We start from the raw sequence: 21543 nt of genomic DNA, 5'->3' as shown, positions 1-21543 counted from the left end.
TACTTGCAGACTGCATTATTTACCTAACTTTTCCATCCCACACTGCAGTACAGTCATGTGTCAAAGCGTGATCATGGTGAAAAGACTAAACACTGTTCGTGACTTTTTGACAGATGGTAGCCAAAAGGTCAAAGACACACATGGGGCTCACTGCAGAGGGATCAATCCAGGAGGACCGTGTGTCTGTGGTGGATCCCCTCGGGAGGTACGCCACCAAAGGCTTTTTTTGAACTCCGCAAGCAACAAAGAGAGACCCCCGACTTCATGTCCTGATTCCATGAAGGCAGACAGCAACAATCTTAGAGACGCCTAGGCCTCATTCATTCACTTACAGGCTCCCAGGGGTCACTTCAGGACTGCACACGCCGGGGAACAAAACCAATTTAACATTCAACTAAAAATATTTAGCCAATAAACTCCTGCTGACTGGTTAATCTGTAAAGTGACAGATAACAGCTCATTAGGCATGTACCTACCACAATCACACAATGAGGAAAAGTCACAACATGCATCACTGAAATATTAATCAAGTTGTTTATAATAAACAAAGCATACAAGGCTAAAAAAAAAATGCAGCATCAAACAAGGTGTTTACTCCCTTCTCATCAAATATGTAGCCTAGTTTAAACATGCTTTGTTGTGTGAGGTCTTTTTAATGTTGTGAACCCATTGTCATATAGCTCAAACTGCATATTCTACGTGTCCACAAACACCACAAAATATGCACGTCATCAAACCTGAAGGCAAAATGTCAAAGGCAGCTTCTTCTTGGTGCAACTCGAACAGTGTTTCAACAGTCCGAGAAATTAACCAGTGAGACCTACTGCTTGACTCTCGCCTCCACTGGATGCTCAATGATCTACTCTTTACTTAATGAGGTGTCATGTACAGTTTATATAAAAGGTATGACCTTATTAAACCGTGAGTGAAAGGGTGAAGCAAGAGCTGGGGAAAGATAAATGGTGAGGCTGTGGAGAAATTCATGTTGCTCATGGGACAAGAAGCCCTCGTTCTTCATTGTTCTGAGACATTTGTGGCTCCATTCAAAACGGCGCTTCAGAATAAAAGACAATATTAAAAATTTGAATATTACATTTACTTAAAGCTGATTTTATTTAGGAAGAACCAAAATCTATCACACAAAAAGTCCTTACTTTTAATTCAAGTGTAGCCATACAACGATAATTAAGGCCTGCAAATAACAGATTTACACTGAAATCAGCTGTTAAATACAGAAACAATTCAAATTAAGTGCAGCTGGGTTCACTGGCACGTATTGCATACAGTAAAAAACCCCGAAAATGTATTCATGGATTGTAACTACAATCCATGAATGCAGCAAGAAAAAGATTATTTCCCAAAGAGCCGGGCTGCTCTTTAAATCAAACCTCTTTAAATCTTTTTCCTCCTCTAAGCTTTCCAAACCCTGTTCTTGTTATTCTTTTCCTTTAACTTGATTTCTGACAGCCAATTCAATTAGGCTGGATATGTGTGGGTGTAAAAAAAGGCAACATGACAAACTGAGAAGATGGATGGCAACCTTTGCTGCACCATTAAAATCAGGATTGCGTCGTATTGAAGCTCAATCCATTGGCGTATTACCAGCAGCAGCAAAATCAACACAGCTTGGACTGCAGTGCCAGACAGGGTCATAACTAATCACCTCCTGCTGCTCAGTTATTCTTGAAAAGGATCCGAATGCTAGATTTTCCTTTTCGACTGCCAGTGGACAACCACATTTGGTACATCCAAATCTATTAATTAGTAGCCTAACAAACAAAGCTCAGTTAAAAAAATAAAGCTAAAGGGGAGCTAAGAACGCTTTCATTTGGTAAGTGTTTCGCTTTCCGACAGTAAGGCACGGTGACTCATCAGCCACCTGACCTCAACGGCAGTCTGCAGGGACATGTTGTCTGGCCGAGCCCCTGTCCGAGTCATCTGGCGCCAGGGAGGAGCTGAACTGTTGGTAGATGAAGGAGTAGAGGCTGACATCAGGGCGCCGACTGAGGCTGTTCTTGCACACTGAGCTGTAGTACTGCCCCAGGAGATCATACACCTCCCCTGTGACAGACAAGGAGATTGTGAGACTGTATCTAGTCTCTACAGTGGACTGATATCACAGCAAGCAAAATGAAGGTTTCAGGAATGATAATTATGCATATCATTGGCTGACAACATTACATCATTTACAACAGAATCCTACGAGGACACATTATTCCAAAACATAATTAATCATGTTATTATTTCATGCATCACACCCATGGCAGGGCAGCAAAATAAAGGTGCAAAAAAAGTGCAAAAAAGAAGCAGGCACGATGGTTGTTTGCCTTACCAACACTGATATTCCTCTGAGTGAGGAAAGAGTGCATGTTGTGGACATCTGTCATGAGCTGGCTGTCACCAAAGGTGAAATAAGCCACATCTCGGCCCGCCTCGGCAGCTGCCAGCATCTGGAGCAGAGCTGGAGGAAAAGAAACCAGTGTTAAACCTCAACAGTGAGAGCTGTGCAATATCTGTTCCAATGCAGTACAAGGACACGGGGTTTGCATCTTCTTACTTGAAAAAATACAGCGATATTTAAATAAACAGCTGTCGTCCAAGCATGCAGCACCAGCCTCTGTAGGGTGTACAGTAAAAGGTAAGTAATCGGGGGAATAGGTCTCACCCCCACTGAGAACTCTGGATTACTTACAAAGAGAGGTCAGGTATGGCCCCGCAGAGCTGTGAATATTTTACGAGACTGGAAATATATGTGCTGGTTAATGAAGGTTGGGACAGTAGCAAATTAACGAGCAACACTGAATCAACATTTTCAGAACAGGGCTACGCTGAATGTGTCTGCACTTCAGCACTTTCCCTCTGCTCTGCTCTGTTTCAACTGCTTTTGTCAAAAAATACCTGACAATTAAAAAAATAGGTGGTTATGTGAGGCTGTAGAAGGTAAACCCAGGAGGAGAAGAGCATCAGAATTACAAAAGTCTTCCCGGGAGGCATGCCATTAAGCAGACAGTAGGCGCCTACAGAGGGCTGTACCTCGCTAGAGCTAATTAACAACGCATAGATATACATAGATCTACTGTATGCATAGTTTGCAAGCACAGTGGTTTAAGGTACAAAGTGAGAAACGGAGGCAAACGGTTAGCATAAACTCTCCTGAAGCTCTCTGCTCACTGACAGTGATACAAGGCTCAGACAAAAAGCTGTAACAGACTGATGGACTCTGCAGGCGATCAATTTCACTATTAATGAAACATATTAACTTTGTCATTTGATCAATAGAAGGAAGGCGACGAATAGGCCTTAACTAAATGAACGCATTCCTGGAAGACAAATGGATGCCCGCAATGATCCGCTGGAGGCTTTCAATCTGAAATTTATTCCGTTACATCCAGGAAAGACAGTGCGCTTAGGCTGCCAAGTGCTCAAAGACGATCTGAGTGCGTTAACAAGATCTACTGACGGAAGCGTTACGTCTGTACTCACCTTTCAGACGTGTGTCACCCCCAAAAACCCCACAGCCCCAGTTCCCTGTAGCCACTGCTGCAAGGTTTTGTCTTTGATCCTCAGGGCGCGCAAAGCCACAGTAGGCCTGAATAATGACACAGGAAATGGATGATCAAAGGTAACACATTCGAAAAGGACATGCTGTGAAGACAATGCAAAGCACAATGACAGGACAAGTGTCCTGTAGCAGACACAAAGCTGTAAACACTGTATATTTGGTGGTCAGTTGTGGGAATTGTTGACGGCTTAAATTTTACGCTTGCACGCTCAAAGTTGCAGAAAATAAATATAAGGGAACACGTCGGAAGTGATTTCAGATACCACCACTGGAAAGCCTTTCCATCATCAAAACTGTGAATGAACCAGGTCTTTTGGGATGACATTACATCAAGACTTCAGCCACACAAGACTTGGCTGCTCAAGTAAGTGGAGAATGATGTGTCATTGGGTACATAAAGGCAGAATCAGCTCGGATGAGCCTCAGGTCTTGAGATCACCTTATTGTTCCAGATCACTGGTATGTTTCATAAGAACCAGGCCTACAAAACGTCTCCGTGCTATCAAACATAAATGGAACAAAGTAATTCCATTCGCCTGCAGGCCTGTGCTTGACACATGATTCAGTGCATGAACACATGAAGGTTGGTTGGCCTGGCTGAGCATACATTTCTAACATGGTGTCATTTCACAGGCCTTCCCTCATCTGAACTGACATTGGCGTGAAATTGGTGTGGGAATTACTCACAATTGCACATTATGGACTAAACCTATGTGCACAAACAAGAGCACTTGACATAACAGCATGTCAGATTGGTTGTATGTCACACGAGAAATAATTTGTTAAAGCAGATGATGTCAAATGAAAGCTCTGAAGAGACGCTGGACATTCGTTTTCACATTGGAGATGAAGTGAATAGTGAAAATGAATTGTGAGTGCCCATCCTCCCGCTGACCAGTCATAAATTCTTCCTTTGAAAGGGCAGATATGACAGTTAGCTGAACAATATTCGAAACAGCATTGATCTTAATGTTGGTGCATTCTTCACACTGTTGTCAGAGCTGTCAAACTCCTCCATGCTTTCTGACAGCAGACTTTACAAGATCAACGTCTTGATTTTCTAGTATGAATGGACATCTCTGACTAGGAAGATTGCACAAATGCTTAAAGTCCTATTTAAAAAAAATCAGTGATGTAACTTTAATAATTGTGATTTATCACCCTGAGGTCACTTATGTTCATTAAAATTCATTCTGGGCCTAATGGACAGTGCAATAAATAAGATTAAGCATATTCTCTACAAATATGACAATCCATCAGTCTGTATTACACTCATGTGGCACTTATCTATAATTCAAATATTTTCCACGAGGAGTAAACATGAGTCAGTGTCATCTCAACTGACATTTGTGATGACATTTCTGTCAACAAAACGGATTGACACTAAAGTCATTAAATCTGTGCATACCAAACAGGAAGTGGCATGGCAAAAAAACTTAAAACAAAACATTACTACAGCTATTCCCTGTTAAAGAGACATGGCATTGGAGGATCAAGCCCCCACACTTCCACTGAATTTGTTAAACTGTTCATTTGTCTACAAAACAAAACACACAAAAAGACAATTATCATACGGTTACTGACACCCATGTTCCAATAAGCTGACCCCACAACCCGGCAAAGACAGCAAGGAGTAAACACAGATTAAAAGAAAAATCAAAACTAACCTTGTTGAGTTCTCGGTTGATTTTCTCTGGGCGAAACTGTTCAAGAAAGTTCCTGAACGGCAGCGCGTCAATGGCCACAATCTCTGTGCATCTTCTCTGCCAACCGTCTCTGAAACAAATCAGAGAATTGGTTTGGCTCCATTTCAGATATAACCAACTGGGCTTCAATCAATCAGGGTAATAATGTCTAGCTACATCCACAGTGGAAATAGGAAGTTGTATAAAATAAAGTAAAAAAAAACCTGAAAGAAATCATGCTGTGTGACTGTTCTTTTTTTTTTCAGGCATTAAAATATATAAATTTTACATAATGATGGCACTGGGTGAAAGGTGAGGGTATCATAATTAGGGGAGGGAGATGGAAATGATCATAACAAAGAGGTTAAACATAGCATTCAGTTATTATTTAAGCTTTGTCGAGGTCTTTAAAGCATCTCCGTCCAATAAATACCTTGGAGTTGTGTCCTGGTGGCTGCCAGTCCACTGGTAGGTCTGAGCATAGCCTGTGTATTGACTGTACTGCTGTGTACCTGGTAATAAACAGGGACATTAGTCACACACAACTGCAAATCATTAACAATAAATCTTGACATTTAAACTAAAGATGCAACAATTAATCAATTAGTTTTGTCATCAAACAATAATGCTAATCAGTTACTTTTTGTGTTACTTAAATGTGAATATTTTCTGGTTTCTTTACTCCTCTGCAACAGCAAACTGAATATCTCTAGGTTGTGACCAAAGCAAGATGTCTGAGAACATCATCTTGGGCTTTGAGAAACACTGATCAACAACCAATCGATTAATCAATTTTGGTAATAATGCTCATGTAACTAAAATCTATGCATTTTGATTCAACAGACGTTTATTAACTGATATGAGTTACAATAATATAGCAAAAGCAGCAGGTAAATTATGCTAATAAGACAAATGTGTGTGTGACAAATACCATACTGTAAACCAACAACATGCACTGAAAGAATCATCTCTTTACATTTAAATATTTATTCCTTCAAAAAAAAAACAAAAAAAAAAACTACAAGACAAGCAAAAAACACAAAGAAAACACAACAATACATACTGATGTAAAAATGATTTGTAATAACAAAAGGTTTTAGTGGGTATGTCTGTAGAGAAACTGCCCGATGCAGCTGGATTAAACAGGAGCAGCTGTCTCCTAACAAAAGGAAGGTCAAGTTATTATCCCCCCACCCCCAAAACAACATAAGAAGCAGTGACTGACCGCCAGTCCACAGGGGGACACCCTCACCACCCGTAAAAAAAGAGAGTGGAGGGTGGGGACACAGCAGCACAGTCAAACAAATGAGGCCACGAATTAACTTCCCATTCATTAGCGCTCATTAGTACCTGGCAGTCGAGAGCACTCGCTGAGATGCTTCACGCAGCAAAGTGAATAAACCAAGTGATTAGTAGTGGGGCCTTGGTCAGCAGGTATTCTGAGGTGCACATGGGGGGAGGGAATCTCTCGAGTGCACTCCACTTGACAGACATTTCACTGATAATCAGGCTGCCTCCCATTTTTTTGAGTAATAAAGCAACATTGCAGCCTGACTAAGATGTTGAAGTACCTAATCTAGTTCACCAGTACACCATTACAACAAAACTGATAAGCAAAAAGCAGATATAACATGCTGCTTAACTTTATAATAAGTTTAAGGTTGGTCACAGTCCCAGCAGCATGAAAGACAAACACAATGTGAGTGGACATCGAGGGACTGCAACAGGAACAACACCTTTCTACAGTCCAACTACTGGCCACATACAGAAATTTAAGCCTGCACCAACCAGGGAGCTAAATGAGCATTTGTGTCTACACTAGACTCAACAACTACAATTTAAGACCCAAAAAATGTCTTGGATCATTTAGTCCTAACCAATATGATCATTTCATAATTACTCTCTCCAACTATTTGTCATTAAACTTGCATCTCTCCATCTTGGCTAATCCCTAGCTTATTAGCTAACTAGTAACCACCGCTAACGATAATGAAAAGAAGACATGCAGACAGATGGCAATATCTGTAGCTAGCTGACGTAATGTAAACATAAAGAAAAACTTCTATTAATGACAGTGTCAGAATATTTAATGCAGAAGATAATCAAACGAATACTATACGCTATTGGATGTTTCACGATAGGCTACTGTACATAACAATTTTCTCTTCAGGCCTAAATGCACCATCTGCCAATTTACTTCTGCCAACAGCAACTTTACGGTAAATTAAATACATAACCTTCATCTGGACATTAAACATAAAATTAAAAGGCCTTGTGTTAACTGTGCATACACCTGACCTTCACTGGTCCCCCAAAAAACATCAAACTCTACGATCAGCCATATTTGCAATTGAAAGGAACAACCTTCACAAACGATGTGAATTGTGATTTGGGTTTATGAAATCCATTTGTCATTCAAAAATGATTTGCAGTGAGACGCAGATCTTGGCCAGGGGAAGCTGTGCCTGGTCATTAGAAATGATTTCTAAATAACAAATAGGTTGCATAAACATTTGCAGGTATATTTCACAATGTTCCTGAAGGTTGTTCCATTCATGTGTAAATACATCAAAACAAAGTGTCTCAGATTTGTGGCGGACCAGAGACTGTAAAAGGTCAGAGGCGCATCTCATTGCATGTGAACAAACGAGGATGACAGTTTCATATCATGCCTATAATAAGAAGATCATTAAAAATAGTCAAAACAAGGTTCTCTTAAGATCATATTCAAATATTTAAAACCACCATTCATACTGATAACACATTGTCTGCTCAGTACAGCCGTCAATGAATCACATGGCTTCTCCTTGATACTGTTTATACTTTTGACCGCCCCAGTGGCAGCCAGATATCTAGCAATCAAGGAAAATTCAATTAGGCCTGGTGGGCACTCTTGCAAATTTCAGTGCAGAGGTAAAGATCCATTAGCTTCCCTACTGTATGCCAAAGCGCATCACTGGGGAATATGATTTACCGCATGGCCACAGTGCAGCTAAGGCTTGGACTTTTACAACGGGGGGGACAAGAGATACGGGCAGGGTTTAATAAAGATGATGGAATGGAAGAGTCCATTAGGAGAGCAGGTCTTGGGTAGGTCCTCCAGCTATAATTAATTCTGGGTCCAGTAATAAAGTTAAGTGGCCTAAGTGGAAGCAAGGGATAGATGGCTGGCAAGGAGTCTGAAGGTGACTCTGCCAAAGTGAGAAAACCTGATGCAGCGGTATGACTGCTGATCAGCAGGGCGGAGGATCCTTTGCCTCACTTCCTGTTCTCATCCAACCCACTTGTTATGCAACGTTAAAGCAGCGCCTTACTCCTCTTTTTACTGCAACTCCTGAGGCAAATATCAGGGGGTTGGTGGCCAATTAGCAGCTAATATCTTTACTAGCCGCTAATTGTGTTTGTCTGTTGCTTGATGCTTGACAGCGTCCAGACAATTTAATTAATTATTTTTTTCACTAGAAATATCAGTCTGTGTCTGGAAACAATGCTGATGAGAGCTGTGAGAGCCAAAACAGTACAGATGTGTAGAACTGTGTAGAATTATTAGTATAAAAATATTGATGACAGCTGCTTTAAGGCTTTACAAGACCACAATGAGATGGAAAGTGCATTTCTTTAGCCTCAAATCAATAGTTTGATGTGTTTACTTCACTTTTCCCAAATGCATTCTAACAGTCAAAGTTGTCATTTGTGCTTGCAGACATCTATTTAATTCATGTCAGCTATCCTTATGAAAGGCTGACTAGATCTATTTTAATGGAAACAGTCGTGATTTAAATCCACACACTACTGATTTCACTGATTTTTACTGCTGCAGAATAACTGCATTTGTGTAGACTTCCCTCAGTTTTGATGAGTTATGACTATTTTTTAGCTTTCCAACATCTTCATCAAATGCAATCAAGCAGCAACTATCTAGACAAAGTGGTAAACAAATAAAAAAAAAGAGAAAAGACAGACAGGAGCCATCAGCCTCCTGCTGGGACTCCTTAAGTCTAGCTCTTGTTACTTCGTCTTACTGGCTTGTCCTAACCTTGTTTGTTGCAGCCACTCAATACTGAAGTCAGTGGGAATTACTCAACAAAAAGACCCAACAGAGCAATCAGGACAGCCCAATCTCCAGCTCCCGACTGATGTCGTTCTCCCCTTTGCAGCCAATCAAAAGGAAACGTGACAAGGACATATATAGAAAACAGGGCAATTCCTACAAACACCCTTCAGCTTCTGGGGTAAACTGGAGGTGTGCAATGTGCATCCCATGCTGTGTGTGACTGGAAACACCCATTATGATTCTTATGTCAAATTATAGGTCAAGCATAAGAAAAGTGAAGTTGGAGGATAGTTGATCTGATCAGGATTAACAGACCAAATCATGAATAATTGAATAGAAGGATTCCTTCAATGGAAATTATTGTTAAACAAGGTGTGGGAGAGTCTTTGTTCACTGACCTGTGATGATTAGACAGTCATTATGATCCAGGGCTTCAGTGAAGAGGCGAGACAGAATAAGCTCGGGGTTGATTAGAAAACGAATTTCCTCTTGAACTAGACCAGAACTGGTGACTCCTCCTCCCACAAACTGATTGGCAAAATCCACCTGCAAATCAAAAATGATGACTGATGATGAAGACAGCATTAGGGAGCATCCACAGTTTGGTCACATGCAGAGATTCTTATAAAACAAAACTTCAAATATGATTTAAAGCAACTGAACATTTCCTACGACTGTGAAATTTATGGTTTCCCAAACAAACAGGAGTAAAACACCTCATGAAAGGGTCTCAGCCCTTTCTCTTTTATTTGTGACAGAATCTCTGACAAGCTGATTGGGAAGGTTGCCTGAGGTGATGGCATTACTCAGACATCTGTCCCCCATGCCAAAATGTGCTCTCCAGAGGAGCAGCACTTAAGTGTGCTGCTGCCAGGAGCAAATATCAAACAAGAGAGTAGTCCTACAGTCCAAAGTAAACATCTCCCTCCAGTCATAACATGCTGTTAAACTGACTGCTGATTGATGTCAGCGATATATATTGTGTTCTCTGGGTTTGTGGGCAGATTTATGGGTGACACTGATATACTTGTTTATTCTGGTCTGTTTATGATTCAAAAGAAAATATGCATGTCATGGTTTCAGCTCAGACACAGGCGTGACAACTCATTGTTTTAGTCAGAAAACAGTCATGTGGAACATATAATCCAATTTCAGGACTGACAGTTGTTGCTCATTGGCCTGCAGACAGCCCAGGCCAACCCCGTCACAAGCCAAGGGAAGAAGCTGCAAAGGGGCAAGCAGCAGTCAGAGCAGATCTCCCCCAAACTGGTCACTCAACTCTGGGACAGCGAGCCAGCCTCCAAAGTCTGCTTTGACAGGCTGTCAGCACCACCCCCACCCCGGCAGAGCATCCATCAATCCGGGCCGCGGCGTGCCCCAGAGCCGGTCATGTGTGCACGTCAACTGTCAGCTTGTGGCAACTGGAGGCAAACAAAAGGTGAAAGGCAGAGCGGGCCGTCCTGACAGTGCACAGGAAGAATGGCCGACACAGAGAGCAGAGGAGGCTCAGAGGCCTCGACCCCAGTCCCAGCACACACTCCCTGCGACGTATCACAGGCTCCCTCAAAGGCCTTTTCAGCAGTAGTAAGCATTCTGGGTGAAAGACTCCAGAATGCGGTGGCTCAGTGATTGACTACAACAGAGGGAGAAGAAGATGGGAACCAAGCACAAGACTAAGAGCTCCTCCAAGCAAGAGAAAAGGATTCTGCAAGGTAAAGTCCCTCTAAATTACACTATCATCTTGTCTTTCCACAAGTGGACTTGTCCTCCTCTGCATCTTACCTGAAGCATTCCATGACCATCATCCTCAATGGTCCCCTCACAAGTAATGTGGAGCTTTGTTAGCTGAGCCTGTGAGCTGAAACACAAAGAATGAATTGTTTTTCCAGTTATCGACTACAGTTGAGACGATGGATCTGTGTTTGCTTCCATCTACTGGATTTAGCAGACTGCAGAGATTATCTGGCCACCACTTCTAATAGAGATAATAATATTTTTCTTCAATTACAGCGGCGATATACTACACCTTTTCCAATTCAGAGGTTTATCCAATCTTTTTCGGGTGAATGTTACAAGTCCTGTGGGCACTGAAAAGCCAAAAAGGGAAGTAAAAAGGGTCAATACTGCATCTTACCTTACATCAATAACAAAGTGTGGCTGCAAGATTTGAAAATGAAATCTTAACACCTACTTTCCTCAGTGAAACTTTTGAAATAGCACATCAGTGTTTTCAGCTTCTCAATCTTCCTTGAAGACGATCCCTCAAACAGCCTGAAGGCAAGAAGACATTATGAATTTAATTCAGTTCCTGTTGATATTAGACTGCATATATGTTCCTCCTCTAAAAGTGAAGCACGCTTTTTAAGCAGGCAGGTTATACATGGCATCGCAGCCAACCATCATCTCTTTCAGTTCCGCCAATGATTAAAAACTATAGGCAGGAAACCAGGAAAAATGACTCTCTGTATAACCAGTGCCAGAGAGACACAAGACCTTCACATTGGCCATGTGAGTTCAGTCATGCTTTAACTTTTGATATGAATTAGTTCATCTCTCACTCAGCTTCCCTTTCAGTCACTAGCCGATTAAGTAGGAGTTCCTTCGTTGTTACGACAATGGAGTTGCCCCAGGCTTGCCATCACAGTCACACTCATGTGCCACTTCACAGCACTCACACAAAAAAGGAACAGAGAGGGAAACAGGGCTCCCATCCTTGGGGATACATTAAGAAGCCCTGTGTCCCTTTTAAGCAATAGAGTCCTCAAGAGAGAAAAAGGTCACACACAAAGCTGCTGGTGGCGAGGTGCGGTGGGTGGGTTTGAATGCACTTTCAGCATTAAGCCCGCCATCTCCCTCTCGAGCAAACTCTATAAAGAACCGCACAGCCTGCCTCACACGCCATAATGAAGAGAAAGAAATTTCATATGAGCGAAATGAAATAACGACAAAAGCTTGATGCACTGAGAGTGCTTCAGGGGCTGGGAAAGTCATTCATCGAAGTCAGCTCCAGCATTCATTTCTATTTTTTTTGTCAGTGTGGCCCCAAGATACAATCGTGCGCCATGCAGTCCTCAAGCCAAACGTCTCTGACATAAGATAGCCACTAGTGAGGGCAGGCTTTTAGTAAGAAATCACAATATGGTCGTTGGGGAAAAGAGAATTAAAACAGAATTATATAACATCAATACACCCCCCACAGATGTGCAGAAAGCTGTGATGTAACTTAAGAAAAGGCTACAGTATGTATGCAGCTGCATCACCAGCACAAAAACAGGGAAATCCAGCCTGGAAACTCTGTTTGAGCTCAATGCACTTCATAGTAAAACAGTAAATACAGTCTGCTGAAGAATACTTTGAACGACAAAGTTCAATCAAACCTTCCCCGTCAGTTCTATCTCTTTGCAAAATAAAAGTCTGCGCTGAGATAAAAGAACATCGGCAGATAAAAAGCTTTGTTTTTATCTTCTCTATCTATTCCTGTGAAGCAAAACACAGAAAAAAATAAAAAGCCTAAAAGGATGACTCTGGCTTTCCTTTCAAATCACACCAAAACCTTTACGTGAATGAAATACTGATGCGACTGAACTCCGTTACAGCCTTCTGCGAAACAGCCAATGGCCTTCTCCACTGTCAAAAGCAGCCATCTGAGTCGATGTTAATCTAATTCTCTGTTCCATTTAGGTAATTACACTGTGATGCCAGCAGAGATGGGGGGACATGACTGAGCAGTGATCTGCCAGCTGATTTTGCATTGCACCACCCATAAATATCTTCCTGCCCTCCTGTTTGTCATATTCATATTTATTTTACTGGTAAAACTGGCAAATACCAGAGAAAAACAGAGTGACTAAAAAAAACATTGCATTATATAGCTCTGGTGAGCAGCGTAGGCTAAAGGAAATGACTGCCCTGTGCTTTAAAATGTGATTACACAAAGAAAAATGTCAAAACAGTGACTCGCGGGTTCAATGTCTATTTTTTTAAAGGTAAACTCTTTCAAATAAGTGTGTAAATAAGCCAGACTGATGACTGTCTCCCTTCATAATCTAGTGTTTGCTCACATGTAAATCTACATACAATGTAAATGTTTGTTTTAACACTGAGCCAGAAGATAACATAAATTGAGGAAAGCATATACAGTAGTGCCCCCTCATGGAAAGTTACCACAGCAGCATCAATTACGAGCTTACGGTGCAACTTTAAACATTGCATATGAAACTACCACTTCCCTACATTACCTGAAGAAGTTGATGTCTGGGTAGTTGCAGTATTCAGTCTTTCTGGAGTTGCGTCGGGGGAAGGTACAGAAGAAGGCGTTGGCGAGCAGACATGCCACCTGCTCCTGAGACATGGTGACGGAGTGGCTCATGCCTCTCTTGAGGAGGGGTATCGGCTAGAGGGGGAACAGAGGCACAGCCGAGGAAGGTCAAAATAATTTGCCTTGTCAATTTGCCAAATGAGACGCTGAAGTACGTTGCATAAATGTACTAATCTGGCACCACTCTGTGCTTGTTGAATCAGCCATCATAATTACAATCAACGTCCTCAAAAGAGATCTGTAATCGTAATAAAGGCTAAGGGTTTGGAAATAAACAGTGCATCTGTATAAGCAATTCTGTAATGACGATGAGGAGAGCGTGGTGCATTAAGACGACAGACCAACCAGTAAAATGACTGTCATGTTTATATGCTTAGTAATATTTTTTGAGAACACTCTTTCTCTCTTTGTTTTATTCTCATCCTTATTCTTGTTTATTGTATATAGTTTATGTTTATGTGTATATTTAACCTGCTGCTGCAACAAAAGAACTCCCCAAATTGGGACCGATAAAATAAAAGTCTAAGTCTAAGGTGCATTGTCAAAACATTTGAAAATGACCAATTTAGGAATAACACTGCAGTAATGATGTATAACTCTCCAGTATTCAATCATCCACACACCAAAGAACCAGATGACAAAAAGGACTATAAAACATCAGACAAATGACCGTCAATAGCTCCATGCCTTGACCTCACCGTTTTTACTCCCATTTCACAAGATTATTTGTCATGTCATGACCTTTGGGATCAACCTGCTGCGGTGATCTACTGTGTCGCAGACCAGTGAGTCAGTGTCTGTTGGTTAGTGATGGCTGTTACCTTGGTACAGAGCTCAGATGCTCTCAATGCTAATTGCACCATTTCTGGCAGCAGGGAGCCAAACAGATGTTCGGCTGCATCAGGCTCCAGGACCTTGGAGAGAGCGGGAGATCTGTTTATGTTTGTTGTTCTGCCACAAAACTCAGCTGTGACATTATTAGCTGTTTGGGATGATTAGTTTGAGACAGACAGACAGACAGACAGACAGACAGACAGACAGACAGACAGACAGACAGACAGACAGACAGACAGACAGACAGACGATGACATTGATGACATTAACAGCTCCGTTTCAAATCAAAATTTATGAAGCTTTATGTACAATTTTACAGAGAAACAAAACATTAACAAAATATAAACAATGTAGATCATAAAACAGCAATATCCTCCTTTAAAAATGGGTAAATTCCACTAGCAGACCAAAAATACTGTGCATGCAGACGTTGAACAACTAATATTGGACATTTAAAAGATGTGGAAAAACATGGCTTCATATTATTAAAACACACCTGGCATCAGCTCAACCGTTTTGTCTAAAATAATATCACCACAACCAAATATCAAAAGTAACATACCAACCATCCATGACTTCACAACACTGCCTTAGTGCCCTAACATATCTTAGACAATATACACAACCACTATTTACATCCATATTGGCGACAAAATGTCAGAATGATCAATCACAGAGCAATTTCATCAAGGTTGCACGGCCATGCCAGCTGATTAAACAGTCTTCCTGGAAGAGATGCAAATGACCAAGTGTTTGAAATAGAAAGGACAGTGTGTTCCCCGGACAAGGAGCCTTGACTGGCGATTTAGCAAAGACATTTATATTATGGCAAAGGAAGCCTGACTAAACACTGTCATAAGTAATGACCTGGTTGACATCATAAACTGCTCCTATGGGCTTAATAAATGAAGGCAGTTGACAGGGCGAGGCGGTGGATATAGCTGAGGTAGTATAAGCCAAACACTTTAAATCAGCAGAAGACAGTGCATCAAATCAACTGAACTTAACTCTCTGTACGACTTGATACGGGTCTGTACATCACAACAAACTGACAAAAGGTAATCAAGCATGATGCAGGGGTGTGGGCAGTGAGAAACCAGAGCTCCCATACAGATTTAACACAACGCCTCGCACTCTTCTTCTGATTCCCCACAGGTCACAGCAATAAAGCATTCTGCTTGACTGCGTCTGTGGACGTGTGACCGTTAAAAATAAAAACACTCGCGCGCTCATAACCGTAAATACAACACTGGTTGGGCCAGAGAAGGGAAAAACGATGCTGTCCGTCAACAGCTTTTCAGTTATTCATAAGGTGTGCGTGCAGAGATGAATATTCAATGAAGACGCCTGGCCCGTCACTCTATGCCACTCATGTCTACTTTTCTCTGACACTCAAAACCATCCTGCTACAGTTTCTCCAATCTGGCCCCTCCAGGGGAAAAGTAAGTGAAAAATGGGGTACAATGCATCGCACTGTTTGCCATTCCCCATTTTACTTGTGTGCTGCTGGAAATAAATCAAACATGTAGGATGTTCTGTGAGTGTTTTTTAAATTAAATGTGTTAGCAAACACAAACACTATATTTTGTGGGCTATGTGAGCTTGTTACTATCAATATATTACACAAACTATACTGTAGCCTAATTGCTTCAGCCTCTTCAGCATATTAGACTATTAAAACTCAGATTCATTACTCAGTCAAGCTGTGAATAAATTCTGCGAGGGACAGACGCAATAAACAGTCTCCGTAAAGAGGAACTGTCAACTTTGCGATAATGTAGAGCATAAATAAAGCAAATGTGTTTTGTTTGAGCCACAATGACATAAGTATAATATTACAGCATGAAACACAAGTCTGACACTCTGCATTTTCACAATTTCACAGTCAGATTTGAGTGAATTATAAGTGTGATGAATGATGATCTTCACTTCAATCAACAAAACAGTGACAGAGCTAATGTTTAATTTCATTAGTTTCAGTTGATGTGGCGCATTACTTTAATCCAACTCTATTTTAATATATTTCACAGCACTGGACATTTTGCAGACTGACAAAAATCAAATTTTGCCATTGGAATAGACTGGACACAATCTAAATTCAGCTGCAACAACAAGGCCTGGCCTATGGCTAAAGCCTCTCAACATGTCCAGATTTTATCTAATGAGATTCTCACTCTAACATGATTTATGACATATATACGACACACAATTGATTCAACAGTATAAGCCTGGAGTAAAGCCTTCTCTGGGATGTAATGTCAGCTATTTTTGACAAGCTACTAAACGTGACCTTTTGGCAAAAGATTAAATTATTTTTCTAGACTCCCACTTTGCCTCTGAAGGGCTGCAACATTACCCCATGTGAAATCCATTACTGTTCTTGTGCAAAATAACAGAAACACACTTGACATACTGGCATTCAAGAAAAAGAGCGTTACATGTACTTTTTTCCTGGGATGTGAGATATCGCAAAAACATGTAGCTGATGTATTGCAGGTGAGTGGATGAGTGCTCCCATACTGAGGAAAATAAAGCCTATTATCTGTCTACTCCTACAGGTTCTTATATCATATACTGTCACAACACGACCCATCTGTGCAAATGGAATATTCCAATTCCCTTTCATGAGCCAGACAGTAGTACAGCCCTCCCTGATTCTCTACACAGGGTGACGCAGAGCGCATCAAGACAAGAGATGATGGATGGCCTCCAAACGAGACTGGAGAAGACAACCAATGAACCAGCAGTGATCTGGCCACCATGATGAAAGTCAGGCCTATTTTACCCTTGGCCTGTAAAGAAAATGACTTATCTGGGGACAGTAAAGTATAAAAAAAAATAAATTAAAAACGTATAAATAACGCCTTTAAAATTCAAATTAATAACCTGAGCCCAGATGTCCAGACAGCTCAAGAAGACAGCAGAGGACTGAAAGAACAAAGCTTTTAACAAAACCTATACTTACTTAAAAATGATGGAACTCTCAGTCACTCTATGTGACAGGCACATTATACTCTACGACCTGCATTTTCAAGACGTTGCGCAAAAAAGCATCAGGAAAATGGCTGCAAAATTGTGGTGACTAATTTCTGCATATGGAGCTAAGAAGATATCAGGCATATCTATTGATATTGATTTACAATGCTACTTAAATACTCTTTATAATAAGCAAAATCTAATCTTGTGTCAAATGAGACATCCATATCACTGTATCTTCTAATATCATCACTATCTAATGAGCCAGCTGTACTTTCTTTGACCCAAGCTCTGAGAGAAGCACCAACACTGGTTTACGATGCCTTCTGCTCAACTGTCCAATCAAATGTCATTATTGGACAGCTGATGCATCATTAGTCTGCAGCTAATCATCCTTTAACATCTTCAACATGTGTGTCCATCTGTGTCCACGTCTGCATGCCAGTGATTCAATGAATATTCCAAAAAGCCATTTTTGAGAACAAAAGTAACTTCATTCACAACTTCTGGGTACAGCGACATTCATGAAAAAAATCAGAGACTATAACAGGTATTTGTATAGTTTACCTTAGAGCAATACAAATGTAATGCTGTGAAGTCCCATTTCTTGGCGTTCGAGGCATTGTATCTCAATATTGCTTTCTGTAACACACAAATTCAATAATCACATAAAACTGAGAAGCAAAATTAATTTGAATGTCATTTTTAAGTGAGAAATATTACATGTGCGTGTTAAAATAACAATTCTGAGAGGCAGTAACCCTCTAAGTTTCTGGGATCATGACGCCATCTTATGGCGCTGCCTGGTAACAACACTTATAGTGCACCGTGTCCCATGTTTTATGAATTGAAATACATTAGGGCTTGCCAATAAAAGGAAACTTGCCTTCAGCTCAAGTTGATTTGTAAATTTCTTGTTTAAAGTTTCTTGGATCAGCTCCCATCGACTCTTATTCTGCCGTTCTCTTGTTTCCTGTGGAAGCACAAATTTTGTCAGGTCTCTGCAGAGCGAATTCAATTTGCTTTCATATGCAAAGAATAACAGTGCTGCAGTGATGTCATGAATTAATTTAATAAGTATTGTGCCTTATGATTTCCATACTGTCATTTGCCCCCCGTTGTGTTTTATTTGCACACATGCAGATTTGAACATAAAAAGTGGTTGTAAATAGCTGCTCCTGCTTGGATGGATATGCACCATAACTTGATGAAACTCGTGACAGTCTCACCAAAAGAGATATTTCATATGTTTCAAACAACGCTTTAAAATTTTTGCATCAAAGTGCTCATGCTATCATCCTCATTTGTAGCAATAATAGACTGAATGTGCCTCCAGTCAGGCATATAATGCGACTGCACTGTTTGCATGACCCATAACTGAACAACTGGTGTACAATCTGTGCAATGAAAAGCAGTCTAGCACATATTTTAATGTGTCATTTATATATCTTTAGAACATAATGCATCTCTACAACTGTTTTTTTCTGCTGACGGGTCTATAAACACTTGGACCATTACCTCATCTTCAACAGGAAACAGGTTTTGACTGGAACAGGGCATCTTGACATGGACGTCATCCCAGGTGTCCTCAAACTTAGTAGGACATGGAACAGGAAGTTCACCATTCTTAAGAAGGTCTGTCTGTCAAAGGGAGTGAGTGAAAACAAATGACATGAGCATATATCTGTGTGTAAACCAAACAGTCCCACTGACAACAAAATATAGGTCTGTGAGAAACTCAGAGTAAATTTTGCCTTTGCTTGCGTACAAATCAACGTGAAAGCCCCCATGAAAAACACGCTCTAATTGTACAAGCTATAAACAGTGTATGAGAAGAGTGATGCTACAGTTTGTAGTCTTCTAGTGTAATAATAATGCTTGAAAAATTGTGATGAAACAAGCTAGAATTATAACTTCTACATTTCCAAACACAGCACAGTATTGTTGCAGTAACCCGCAAAGACAAGAGGTTGGCCAATGAAATTACTGTTAAATCATTGAACCACCTGAAGGGCTGTGAATATTAGTATAAAAAAGAAAGAATTGTTCTAACCCTTATCATCACAGTGTGCTGGTCGGGAATATCCTTTAGAGGTGGAAGTGGTCCACCACATTCAGGCATTCTCTTTAGCTCAGCGATTGGCGTCCCCAGCCATTTGACATCAGGCTTGACGGCAGCAGCAGTGGTTTGCTTGTCCGCATCTTGTTCCTTAGACTTATCTGGCCTGCGTCGTCTCCCGGGTAATGGTGGTGATGAGGTCCTTGAAAAGAAATCTGTGATTCTGGTATTCTGTTTGACAAATCCCTCTGAGCTCGCTGGGCATGTCTCCATTTCTTCTTTTTCTAATTCACCATCATTGCGGTGGAGAGTCTGCATAAGACCACTGCCTGGAGAATCCTTGGAGGCTGGTGACACAGGACTGTCTTCATTTAGGTCTTGTGGCGTCAAGAGTTGGGTTTCTTCATCTGAGCTAGAGACAGCATGTTTTTCAGCATCGTGGCAGTCCAGAGACTGAGCTGAGGTGCTTTGAAAGTCACCATCATCGGCCATGTCTACATCCTCTTGGGTTTGGGACACTTCATCTGTACTTTGTTTTATTGAGGGTTTAACCAACCATTGTACAAGAGTATTTCTGAACTTCTGTTGCTGTCTGGCGCCAACTCTTTGATGGTAACCTTTTGTCTTTACACCTCGCAAACCATCTGCTCCAGTCTTTGGCCGCATATCCATCTTCGTCTCTGCGTTGTTTTGCTTCCTATCTTGATCTACCGTTTCATTGTCTGTGCTCTGCATACATAAAGATGGGACTGGAGAATTAAAACGTAATTGTTTTACAACGGGGTACACTAATATGCAGCTAGTAACTTGTTTGACATATACTCAGCCAGAAAAAAAAAAAAAATTATCTGACCAAATTACCTTTGAGAGGAGATGAAGGGGGCGTTCTGGCGCTGGTTTCACCCCTCAGTCTCTTTGCCAAAGGTTCAAAGTCAGTCAGCGCAGTCATTCTACAAAAGGAAAAAGCAACACGCCCTGTCCATATTATTTTGATATTATTATTGCAGTTTAAACATTGAAAAATACTGAATGTATACTCACAACACAACTTGAGCTGACAACACCAAAGAGGGGTTATCCGATTTTGTCCAGACTTGTTTCTTGGGCAGTCTTTTCTTTAATAGATGAGACAATCTTAAAACGTGGTACGCAGCCATACATGTCGTAGTCTATTCAACAAAGCACATACTGGTACGTCGGTAAAAGACATAATTATCCGTGTTACTGCATGGCTGACTGACTAATTGATGTTCATGACTAATAAGCGTTACCTAAGTACCTTATACGGCAGGGAAATGCTTCACTTTAATACTATTCAGACTTTTGCCTTAGGTCGTAGTTACTTGTCGGACGACAGACGGCTAGACTGTCTACAAACAATTGTCAGTGAACCAGTTTGTTAGCTAGCTTACATGCTAACTAGCTTTAGACTTCACCGGGTTGTCAAAACAACAGCCTGGTTTAAGAAAAACGTCAGACACTTAAGTTATTGTGTAGAGTGACAGCTCTCTGGCAGAAATAGCTCCAAAGTACCCTATGAGAACACTTTTTGGTCTCGTATAAACGCACAATAGTATTTTTTACACTGTTACTGAACACAGCTACAGTTCAACAGTACCGCTGCTACTCCACGCCAAAACACTTCCGCGCGCGTGACGTAAGACTACTAAAGTAACGCGAGATTTCCAAAGGCGCTCTAACGTTTATGACAGCAGGTGTTATTTTTGTTGTAGGATAGTTAGTTATGCAGAAATTCTAATTCAGGCACCATTGTAAAAATGCTTTATTGTATGTCAGACTTACTCTGTCTAAACGGAATAACGGAGGACAGAAACTCATCCATTTTAGAAAGTTAACAAGGACGAAAGCTTATATCTAAGCGTCAGTTGACACTTACCTCAATTTACGCCGTCGTCTTTAGTGACATTTTGAGTGTGGTAAGTCCTTTCTCAAATATTTAATGTCTTGTCACTTCCTCTTTGCATTTTATTTGTTTTAGTGTTTCTTCAGACGCTCCTCACCTGTAGTTAGCCACGCCCCTCATGACGTACCTGA

At 40.9% G+C, this 21543-nt stretch overlaps 1 protein-coding gene across 3 annotated transcripts; it reads right to left on the bottom strand.

Moving 5' to 3' along the window:
- Nucleotides 1-1084: 1084 nt before the first annotated feature.
- LOC139350148 (poly(ADP-ribose) glycohydrolase-like) lies at nucleotides 1085-21156 on the bottom strand. Of its 3 annotated transcripts, none has more exons than XM_070991288.1 (17): nucleotides 20530-21156; nucleotides 20350-20438; nucleotides 19483-20217; nucleotides 18948-19070; nucleotides 18316-18402; nucleotides 17997-18071; nucleotides 14441-14533; nucleotides 13540-13694; nucleotides 11493-11572; nucleotides 11328-11388; nucleotides 11084-11159; nucleotides 9700-9847; nucleotides 5681-5759; nucleotides 5230-5338; nucleotides 3484-3589; nucleotides 2333-2461; nucleotides 1085-2061 (listed from the first exon to the last, which is right to left on the bottom strand). In XM_070991288.1, exons 3-17 carry the CDS (start codon nucleotides 20158-20160, stop codon nucleotides 1886-1888), a joined length of 2175 nt encoding a protein of 724 aa, XP_070847389.1. In that variant the 5' UTR covers nucleotides 20161-20217; nucleotides 20350-20438; nucleotides 20530-21156; the 3' UTR covers nucleotides 1085-1885. The 3 variants fall into 3 exon arrangements, with proteins under 3 accessions (XP_070847389.1, XP_070847386.1, XP_070847387.1); XM_070991285.1 differs by having other exon boundaries at nucleotides 19483-20237; nucleotides 20530-21131; XM_070991286.1 differs by having other exon boundaries at nucleotides 17997-18067; nucleotides 18312-18402; nucleotides 19483-20237; nucleotides 20530-20783.
- Between the last annotated feature and the right edge of the window lie 387 nt (nucleotides 21157-21543).

Source organism: Chaetodon trifascialis, chromosome 21 (genome assembly GCF_039877785.1).
Source record: "Chaetodon trifascialis isolate fChaTrf1 chromosome 21, fChaTrf1.hap1, whole genome shotgun sequence".
Lineage (NCBI taxonomy): Eukaryota > Metazoa > Chordata > Actinopteri > Chaetodontiformes > Chaetodontidae > Chaetodon > Chaetodon trifascialis.
This window is presented reverse-complemented; position numbering and strand designations above follow the sequence as displayed.